General features: G+C 39.4%; 1 protein-coding gene across 1 annotated transcript in view; it reads right to left on the bottom strand.

Moving 5' to 3' along the window:
- The window catches only part of got2b (glutamic-oxaloacetic transaminase 2b, mitochondrial), a gene marked incomplete in the record, with an annotated part of 13,291 nt that overhangs the window by 794 nt on the left and 1,270 nt on the right, over positions 1-11,227 (bottom strand). The window contains 9 exon segments of the mRNA XM_035651715.1: positions 3,347-3,904; positions 4,884-5,034; positions 5,200-5,365; positions 5,964-6,114; positions 6,317-6,421; positions 6,670-6,831; positions 6,917-6,976; positions 7,063-7,191; positions 8,276-8,432. Coding sequence (XP_035507608.1) covers positions 3,782-3,904; positions 4,884-5,034; positions 5,200-5,365; positions 5,964-6,114; positions 6,317-6,421; positions 6,670-6,831; positions 6,917-6,976; positions 7,063-7,191; positions 8,276-8,432 — 1,204 coding nt within the window.

Below are 11,227 nucleotides of genomic sequence, written 5' to 3'. Positions count from 1 at the left end.
GCAGTGGTAATTGGTCCACAGGCACATTGCTGCTTCACTCACAGATAAGTCACTGGCCTTCAGCACACTCGTTCGAATAGACTCAACCTCATATATGGAGGGGTTGGGACGCCGGGTAAATCTATGAAGATAAAACACAGACTCAAAGCTCACCAACATGTCACCACAAATACCTCAGTGGGATGAATGCTTTTATTTTGAAAGTCAAAAAACTATTTAATTCCTAACTCGACTTCCAGATGGGGACCAAATCTGGCCCAACATAGGAGGCTGCATTGAGGGAAAAATAATAATAAAATTGACTATTTTATTTGATAAAGAAAATATACTTTGTCGTCAAAAGAAATCTCTCAAAAATTGTGAGAAAATCCTTTTATGAATTCAGCTCACTTCATCCTCCTCTTTCAAGTCGCGAAGGAGAAACTATGCTCGCCAACAACTGCATATCAAACGTAAACCTCCGTCTGTCTTTCTGGCTACTGCAGAAACACGGTGGCAGTTTTGGGCCTAAAGCCTAAATTTCCCCTTACAACTAAATAATTTAAATAGTTTATCTCAAGCTAAAAGTACATTGTATATATAGTAGAAATTATTATCAAACTACATAAATAACAAATGTTACTCAATTAGTACAGTTGCATGCATTATTAATACAAATATTAAACTGACTGCAGTGATCTTTTCCAGAACTACGAGGAAATCATCATCTCCATACAAACAGCCTAATAATGTTTATGGTTCTTGTTGAGCAATTTAACTTTATAGATTTTCTGCTTTAAAAAAGGTTCTACTTGATTTGAACTGTTACTTTTATCCTGGAAAATGATTTGTTAAAAGTGGGAATCCTGACTGACTGGACCTTTAATGTTGCAGAAACTCAGAAACTCTTTTAAATGTAACCAAAGTATTAACAACTAAATGTAGTTGCAGCTATTAAATACATTCCAATATCAGCTTTCATATCGGTCGATCCTGTACAAGTTAATTTAGGTAATAATTTAGTTAATTTGACAATAAAGAATATCTAAGAAAGACGAGTAGAGCTTGTATTTACTGTAGTTTTTACATCAGACGTCTCAGTGCATAAACATCTTTGCTAAGTTGTGAGTTTCAAACTGTGTGTATGAAACATTAAAACATGTTTTACCCGCTTTTATTCTCGGCAGTGTGAATGTGTCGGGCAGCGGGCCAGAGAGCTGGCAGCTGTCCACGGCTTCTGTTCTGTGAGTTTATCTGTTTTACTCTCACGCTTCCTTGTTTACTTTATTCTGCCCGTCTTCATGTTGGATTTCCTTGTTTGCTTTGCGGCTTTTGAGCTTCTTATGTTTATGTAATACAGTGGACGTCCTTTAAAAGCTCCAGAGTGAAACACTAAGGAGGATCTATTGTCAGAAATATAATATTCATAACTATGTTTTCATTAGTGTATAATCACCTGTAAATAGTTTTTGTTTTTCTGAGAGATAATGAAGCATTTTAAACGGCTGGGTCACGACCCGTTTTTCTCTGGATGCAACTTTTTCTTGTTTTGTTTTTTTTCTTTTTGCGAGTTTCGTGGCCACCGTAGTTTCTACTGCACCGGCGGTCAGCAACCTTTACATCAGAGGAGCCATTTTGTTTTCTTGCTGCAGGACAAGTGTTCAAGTGAGCCGCAAATTAATCTGTCCATGCACTATTAAATCCTTCATTCCTCTCTGAGACTTTTCAGTGTTTGTTTCAGATTTGGAATCTGTTGCTATCCTAGCTGGGGAGACTGCAGACTATTAGCCATGAAGTTTGACACAATATATAGAAAGAGGCACCAGGGTGTAACGTATGACTCAGGTTTTATTTGACAAAATGTTTTTTTCATTTGGTGTGTTATGTAGCAATATAGTGTAATAGCTACTAATTGAATAATTGTAAAATAAGAGAATGTAATAAGCTTTGTCCTACACAACTGGAAGGCTGAGCAGTATTCAAATGGTTGCAATCTGTAACTTCACCGCTAGATGGCACTAAATCCCACACACTGGTCCTTCAAAGCTACAATATGCAAGAACTGATATTCACTGTCAAAAATATGCTCATGATTATATTACTTATGATCAAAAACTAGTGACTTTGCTAACAGCCAAACATCATCTTGCCGACATAGCAAGCAGCTAATATTAGCAACAGCTCGCCGTCTGTCTGCAGCCTTTATTTCAACCAGACTCTTTATCCAACCACTGAAAGCACATATTCACTCTCTTCTTTTCTCTTCTCCCTTGTATCCTCTCAAAATGTTGCTTTAAAGGCTTAAACTTCAGATAGTCAGGTGAAAGATGCACACTGCACTGGAAAACCCTGTAGTTAGTTCTGGTTCTGATTGAATGCGGCTGTGGGGCCTTTGAGCAGAGCAGATCATCATATTAACTTTAGCTCTCGATATAAATATCTATTGTGCATTTAACCAGCTTTTCTTATTTCCAGGTCCTGCTTCAGGACATCCCATAAACTCAACCTTTATTTGTAAATGTGTTACAAACAAATGCTGAGTTTAAATGACTACAACATGTAATAAAAGCGGAGTTGTTCTTACAATCCGACTCACATTGACTGTCTCCCGCTCACAATCAGGACCCAGTGTCTTTCTGGTGTTCAGCCACAAGCAGCCCTGTTGCACCTGTTACTATTGAAACAGCACTGACACCACAGCTGCCGGCGCCATCGCTCCTCTTTCTGTCTGCCAGACAAACGCAGGCCTCACCACGCCGTTAGAAAAATGTGGCAATTATTCTAATACCCTGATATAAATACTCGGCAGTTGAAGAAGAAAACACAGATGTTCAGAGACAGACTGATGATGGTGGGAGAAGGGAGATGAAAGTAGAGCAGCCAGATGAGATTCTTCTGTACAGAAACTGACAGCAGCTGCAGTTTCTTCCAGTGGATAAAACAATGTGTTTTATTTTTATCACATATGATTAATCTTTGTAACACAAAGCATCTTAGAGAGAAACTCTGGGTGGGTGGGTGCTGTAGAAAGTGACATTAAAACCGGAGACATCGGTTGCTTTTAAATGTTCCTCAAACTTCAGCAAATCTTAAAAACCAGGAAACACTCATATGAATTGTTTTTTTATTTTTTATTTTATTGGATAAGGACGAGACATTATAATAAGAAGCTGACTCAAAAGAACGACTTTATATCTCAAAATAACGAGAAAATTTGAGTGAATATTTTGTGTTTTTGTGTATTTAACGTTTCTCACAGACTTACATATTATTATTATTGATTTCTGGGATTCATGTTTTCTCACATTTGCTCGTCTCTTCAGTCAGAGAACATCTTATGATGAACTCACATTTTCTACAGGCTTTCCCATATAGCAACAGAGATCTCATCTTGAAAGTAAAACTAGTGCACAGTCTGACATTACCCCGATGTTGGTTCCTTGATGTTTTATAGTGAGTGAGAGCAGATAAACAGCACACATTTAGGAGGACACAAATGCACAGCCAACCGTTGATTCCACATAATAAATAAGCAAAAATGATCCATCAGACGTGGGAGAAAATCCTGTCTTTTATAATTTGGCGAGGGAGCCGGTTCAGTGAAATGTTAAAAAGGAACCAGAAACTAAAATGTTTAACAGCAGCAACCGTTCCAAGTTGAACTCAGGAAATCCAATCAAGAAAATGTCTAACTAAATATCGAGCTCTTTTCTAAAGGTGGAATGGAGGAGACAGAGAATTAGTGACGCATAAAGCTCCTCTTCAACACTTTGATTTCGTAGCTCTCCCAGCAGGATCCACTCTACTTGGTGACCGCATGGATCCCCTGTGCCAGGTAGCCCACGTTCCCAGAGGTCACGCCTGCCATGGAAATTCTGCCATCCTTGGTCATGTACACTGAAAACTCCTTTGTCAGACGCTCAACCTGCAGAAAAATGAATCAACACACACGGTGTCAGTATTTTAACAACAAACATTCCCTCTTTGTATCTCAACAAACTTTATGACATCAGCTGCAGCTGTCTGATCGACTTTTAAACAAACAAAGACAGCCTTACAGTAGTTGAGCATACTGAAGATAAAGGAAGGACAAGTGTTTCCTTCTGCATAAAAAAAGATATCTTGTTGTTTTCCATAATATGAACTTGCGGGAAAATGTAGACGTTGAACAGAAGAGGCCCGAGAATGGAGCCTTGGGGCACTTTGCGCGTGATTTGTTTACGTTCAGATATGTAATTACTTATTAAGTAATTAATTATTGACACAAAGTAGTAGTAGTTTTCCAATCTGTCTAGTAATATACACAGCACTGACTAATAATATTACGTTATTAAAGACCTTAACGAGAGCAGCCTGTGCTGTGGTTGAAATCCTGAATCGAAAAAAATGTAAATAGTTGTTCAGGGCCAATTATCAAAATAAAGTGTTTGATATGGGCTGGTAATTGTTCATTAGTGAGGTTTGTTCTTTTTAAAGATTGGCTTAATAACAGTTTAACAGCAGTTTTTAGGACCAGTGAGAAAAGTCCTGAGAGAAGAAAAAAGTAATTGCAAACAAATGATAATAGCTCCCATTTAATAAAGAGATGCTCAACATGACTTAGCACAGAGACTGGAAACATGGGGAAACTGCAAGCCAGTCTGTGTCCAACAGTAGGAAAATCTACCCACCAGCCCTTCTAAAGATCATTAATTTACACATTATATCTTCCTTGTTTAATCAGTATAAAATCTGCAGAGTAAAAATGACCAATTTGCTGTTTTATGGGGGGGTTATGAGCTGGACTATTTCTTTGCTCTGAGCAGTTACCTGCAGAAACTCCAGGAAGTTACTGGTCCTGGCTGCAGCTTTATATTTAACAGACATATATGAGAGTGGTATCGATGATGTGTGAGTGTGTGTACCTGTTCGGGTTTGAGGCCTGTGAAGCAGAACATCCCGATCTGGTCGATGACGTGCTGCCAGTTGTGGGAGGAGCCCTCCTTTTTCAGACCAGCCACCAGCTGCTCCCTCATCTTAATGATGCGGTTAGCCATACCATGGACCTCCTCCAGCCTGGACGACAGCAGGGTAAACGGATCAAGAAATATATTTAAGAATGTATCTTGAACGGTTTGGTGCATATGAAAGATGAAGATATTGAAGCTGAAGTGCTTTTACAAACATCCAAACTAGGTTCAGCTAATATCTGTGTGGATATGTGCATCTATAGGTACATACCAAATGGAGCGCAGGTCTGGTGTGTTGAGAATGGTTGCTGCAATTCTGGCTCCATTCATTGGTGGGTTGGAGTAAATGGGCCTGATGAGAATCTTAAGTTGAGACTCCACCCTCTTTGCCTCTTCTGCGTCGTTACACACCACAGTGAAGCCTCCCACACGCTCACCTGTGAATATCAACGAGTGTTAAACAAAGTGATTTACAGTGAGGATGACCTACTCGTGTCTGTGAAACAGGAAAACTTAAATCACATTATGATCATGAAGGGAAAGAGAACGATCTCAACTGTGTTTTTTTTGCTCAGCAGCTAAATAAAAATATATTCAGTGTTTTCAAATCCTGCATAATTATTGGAATAAAACCATGTTTCACCAACTAGTTTTTACCACTGGGTGGTGGTAAAACACAAGCTATACTTCACCTGATCAGTCACTATGTAAGTTTTTTGTTCTCTCATGCCACATCCAGACATGCACTCATCCTGGCTTCCATAAATTAATCTCCATCTTCCACTTAATTTTTATTTAATAATTTAACAACTTGAATTTCAAAAGATTCTGCAGTTTGGTCAAACCCCAAATCGAACAGACAAACCAGATGCTGAAATGAACAGACCCCGTCCAATACAAGTTAAACTTACCAGTACCATTTCTAATTTTTACACAGTTTCAATAAAATGTTTAATTTCATGTCTGTGCTGTTATCTGTATGTTGTTTTTATTAATGTTTTCTTTAAGAAGACCTTGTACTGAATTCTGACTGACCATAAAGACCCATGTTCTTGGCGAAGGACTGGGACAGCACGATGTTGTGACCCTGCTCAATGAAGTAGCGCACAGCCCAGGCATCACGATCGATGTCTCCACTTGCAAAGCCCTGATAGGCCATGTCAAAGAACACGAGCAGGTTCCTTTTCTATAAGATGAAAGAAGGGGTAGGGCACAGGAGACAGAGAGAGAGTTAATAAAGTGATAACAGACAGATAAGGGTCAGTACTTATCAACTGTGGCTTTTGTTCTGTCAAAGATTTTGAGATAATAGAAAATGTGTAAGTACATTTTATCAGAATTTAACTGCAAAAACTTCACAGAGCTTTACTGAGGTGAGGAGCACTCACCTTTACAATGTCAGAAATCTCCTTCCACTGCTCAGGTCTGGGGTCCACACCAGTGGGGTTGTGGGCACAAGCATGCAACATGATCACGCTCTGCTCTGGGATTTTCTGAGAGATAAAAAAAGCTTTGGTTAGTCAACCGACAATACCAGGTAAAGTACAGACTCTCTTAATTTCCACTGTAGCACTGGCTTCCATACGTATAACTCATTACATTACAGACCAATAATTACAAAATGTGATTAACTGTCAACAAAGTCCCTTCATGTCTCTTCTGATAATTGGAATATAATGTTTGAAAATGTTTCTTATCATCTTTACGCATATTCCTGGCTAGTCCATCAATAATGTCTTACAGAGATGTCATCCAGAGCTCCTTTGAAGTCAAAGCCACAGGTGGAGGGGTCGTAGTATCTGTAGGCTTTGAGCTGCATGCCAGCGTCTCTGAAGATGGGTGTGTGGTTTCCCCAGGAGGGTTTGGGCAGGTACACATCACGTGGACCTCCATGGAAACGAGACTGTGACAAAGGAAACATCTGGTGAGATGACCAGCCCGACCTCGATATTTGTTTGTGTTAAGTGATAAATACAAGAGAACCTCACCAAGAAGTTGGCTCCAATGCGCAAAGACCCAGTTCCTGAGATGGTTTGGACAGTTATGTTCTGTCGGGGGAGGAAAACTGAACTTAAAATGTCAGAAATCATTTGAACTTTATACAGTTTAGAGTAGTTAACGCCACTTAACTTACCCTGCCACTCTTCAAGACATCACTATTAGCACCAAGAGCGAGTTCGGCACAGGCCTTGTTAAACTCCCCCAAACCACCAATGGGAAGGTACTCCTTATCCAGCTGTTTGGATGTAATAATAGCCTCTGCCTGGAAGGAAAGTGTGAAAATCAAAAGGTGTAAAACATAACTACTGTAATTTCCTTGACTGGTATGCCTTCATTGTACATAAAACATCTATGATTTAGATAACACGTTGTTAGACACAAATAAAATGCATACACACTTTATCATGGTGATAAAGCAGAAATTATTAATTATTAACGTGTGTGAAATGATGATGTTCTACAGGGCGACAGAAGCTCAGGATGACACAGAATGCTTCAATGAGAGAGATCCTGACCAGCAACAACCTCTTAACCCGGTGAAAATGTAAACCCTCCAGCTCCCTGAGTGTCCCCTACAGGCATGAAGCTTTAAAGGTCACATAGTCTGATAGTGGAGTACTGTTCTCTTTGAGTTCACTGCCATAAGAAACTAAGATTCAATATGCTCGTTGGACATGAACCAGGCCTGCACAAAATCAATCACCAGTGATCGCTGCACAATTCCTGCCGATTAGATTTGCGTCCAACTCAATGCCGACTTGCTCTGATGTCATGCACATGTGGGCAACGCTAACCTCACAAGACTGAGACGGCTGCAGTTTTTAGAGCCAGGTGCCACAGTTGCTCTCCACCGACTGCAAGACCTTGGGCACGATAAGAAACACCTGCCTGTCACCTCTTTTTATCACAAACTCTTTGTTTTTTAGGAAATCCTAATTTTCTGTGTAATTGTAATCTTTAACACTAGATTTCAGCCTGTAAGTCCCATGTTGTGCAATGAAGGTTTAATCTGTTAACAAACATCTTGTGTGGTTAATAATATTATATCTATTTACCCGAAACATGGCCTAAAAACTACAAGTAGGCTACAGATGGGTCAGACGGAGGGCTGCTGGAAACTGCCTGAGCTGACTACAGCTTTTTGTCACCTCCTCCTTCTGCTGCTCCCTGATCTCGTCCACTTTCCAGGCGAAGTGCAGTTCACCTTGAACAAGGCTAATGACATGACTGCTTTCATCTCTCAGGTGAAGGGAAACTTCTGAATTGCACGGGGGAACCACTGTGTGCATGTGCGTCACATGAGAAAAAAGTAGTGGATTCAGTGGGAGGCTTGGGGACAGTTATACCTTGCGGACACAACTCAGCACAAAGGGCTTGCCCTGGTCATCCCTGTAGGCTCCCACTCCCAGGTTCATCTTCTTGGGGTTGGTGTCCCTCTTAAAGGCCTCAGTCACCCCCAGGATGGGATCGGGGGGACCCATCTGCACTCCACCCCACCATGAGCTGCAAAGAAAACCATATCAGGTGAATAATTAGTTCATCTGTGCACACTGCACTGGAAAACAGTTACTTCCCTCATAGACAGTATAACATTGTGGATCAGCACTTGTCAAAGGAGGACACAGGGCTTCAGTAGTAGACACTAATGTATCCTTACAAGGTCGTATGTGCCATTTTCATGGCCTCATGAAAGCCACTGGTCTCACTAATGTGACGGCCGAATTAGCCATGCTCCTGTAACATGCTGTCGACCTAATGCTCGAGATTAACTCCTCATGTGACGTGAGGATACCACACTGACGTAGAGAGCTCAGTGGGCACAAGTTTTAATGAAACAAACATTATAATCCATTCAGAAGGTCCAGAGTCCAGAAGAGTTAATCTGGGTCTGAAACATACTGTTGACAGAATCACTCCCTTGTTCACCAAGTCATGATTTCCACCATAATAAACACCCAATAAGGTGAGAAAATATTAATATCATTCAAGAAAATTATATTATAAACAACAATGCACATTTTATTTACCATTTGTATTACCGTTATTTCTGCTTTTGACTACATATGCAATGCTTTTTAAAAAGGTTAATTCACCTGGCCAATGGCTTGTTGTTGTTAGTTTCTTCTTATTTTCAGCCTATTAGTTTTATTCATATTTATCTAGTGTTACAAAACAGTTCGACTGATTAATCACTAGCAAACCTCTTATTTAAGGACCCAATGTAATATCATGTCAACTGTCTGTGAACCATGTTAAAACCTCTTGTGTTTTACGTGTTGCTCTCTTCTAAAAAGAACTGGTTTAAAGCTGAAGAATGAATTGGTTTAGTTATTCATTATCATACAGATTGACTTTATAGTCAAGTAAGTGTTAAAATATTCTCATGAATAAACCAAATCACCTACTACAGTTCAAGAAACTACTGAGCTGTGGAAATATCGATATCCCTTGTAATAAGAATGAGGAAATACCTGCAAACTAAAGTGTGCAAGGTAAATGTAATGTAAAAAGGTCACACACTCTGACCTCGTGACCTCAGCCTGACTCTACAGTCCACAGCTTATTATCCACATGACACTGTGTAAATGTACTAGATCCACTTTAGACTGGTTACGTACAACATACCATAGTAAAGCACACATAAGGCTTACACTGACAACTTCAATTTCATTGTGGATGAATGGTTTTTAAATACGTTTCCTTCTATTAATGTCCAGGATCACAGGCCCTTCATCACTTCATCATCTGTCTCTACGATGAAGAGTTTCTAGAGCAAATGAAACCTGACGTGTGTGGAAAAGAGATTATCAAAACGTAGAATAAGGAACAGACAGACAGATCTTTTAGGAAGTGTCTCCCTCAGTGTGGCATCCAGGAAAACACTATAGCTGAGTCATCTGTGCATAATGAAAAATAAAACAGCATAAAGTGATATCGACCAAAGATGAATACAATGATTATCTTTATTAACAGCTCATTTCTGCTTGTTTATAGTATATTCCACTAAGACTCAAAAAGAGGGTCTGTATTTTGGGGACAGCACAATTTTGGAGTGTGGGCAGATAACATGAGAGAAATACATACAAGGACAATACAGCAAACATTACAGCCGAGTTAACGTGTGAAATTCAGCTGAAAACTGAAAACAAAACTATACAATAAAACGTGTGTTAAAGGCCTATAAAATCAGGGCATTGTTGACTGTTTTGCAATTGAATATTTGGCTACTACATCATACCGGACTACTGCTAATATAATAATCGTATTGTCACTAAATATTCTATCACACATCTGCTTGACGAGAGTTGTTGTACGTTGCGACCTTCACCGCGTGCTGCTCGCATATTGTCTCGGGTTTCTTCTACTTTGTAAACCCTCTAAACTTTGCAGCTAAATTTAGGACTGAACACTTTGCAAAGGGCAAGAGTCTCCAATCCCCTACCAATAATTTAAAAAAGATCACACCGGTTTATTAAATGATGACTACAGTCCACTGACAAACACGTTTATTGATGAAAATCAAGTGGTGTGGTTAAAAAACATAACAGAAATGAGCTTAATCCAGCCTCACTAATGATAACCTAAATACAATGGGGTGTTTGATGCTGAGGCTTACACTACAGGTGGCTGACGATTCAATCAAACAACACTTTACAAAGCAACAAAAAAAACAACAGCCATTGAGAAGCTTATAATGTTCAGAAGGTATCAGAGACACATTACCTCCACTGTATTTTTCAGGCTGTAGTTATTATTATTATTATTGTAAATGCTGTTATCGGTACTGTGCTACGTCCTTTTGAAGTTTACGATTAGATAAAAATGTTCATTGCACCAGAAAGACAGTGAAATACAGTGAGCACCAAACAGAGAACATTTAACAAAGATTGTAAGCAAGCGTGTGTGTGAGAACATAAATAAGGCAACAAAATAAATGTGTCAGAAGAATATTCAATTATTTTACGGCGTAATATTGTACAACTGTGAATCACAGGAGCAAATATTCTACATACAGTAAGGGGCATTTGAGTTCAAGTGGTCTCACTGTGCATGCAGTGTGCATGTACACAGAACCTTTGAACAGCTGAACTTCAGCATTTATATAAACATCACAGAGACTGACAAGTTATCAGTGATCAACAGACCAAAGGCCCTTTTGGCAAGCTACAGAGCAGGACTGCTGGGCTCAAAGGGTGTTTCTTCAGCCAGCCCTGCCCTTGATACTCACGTCTAACATGAAATAAAAACGATGATGATGATTACTGTGGAGAGATTTATCAGTAATAATATTAATAATA

This window comes from Morone saxatilis, unplaced genomic scaffold (genome assembly GCF_004916995.1).
Source record: "Morone saxatilis isolate NCDOM2014 unplaced genomic scaffold, NCSU_SB_2.0 Contig11, whole genome shotgun sequence".
Lineage (NCBI taxonomy): Eukaryota > Metazoa > Chordata > Actinopteri > Moronidae > Morone > Morone saxatilis.
This window is presented reverse-complemented; position numbering and strand designations above follow the sequence as displayed.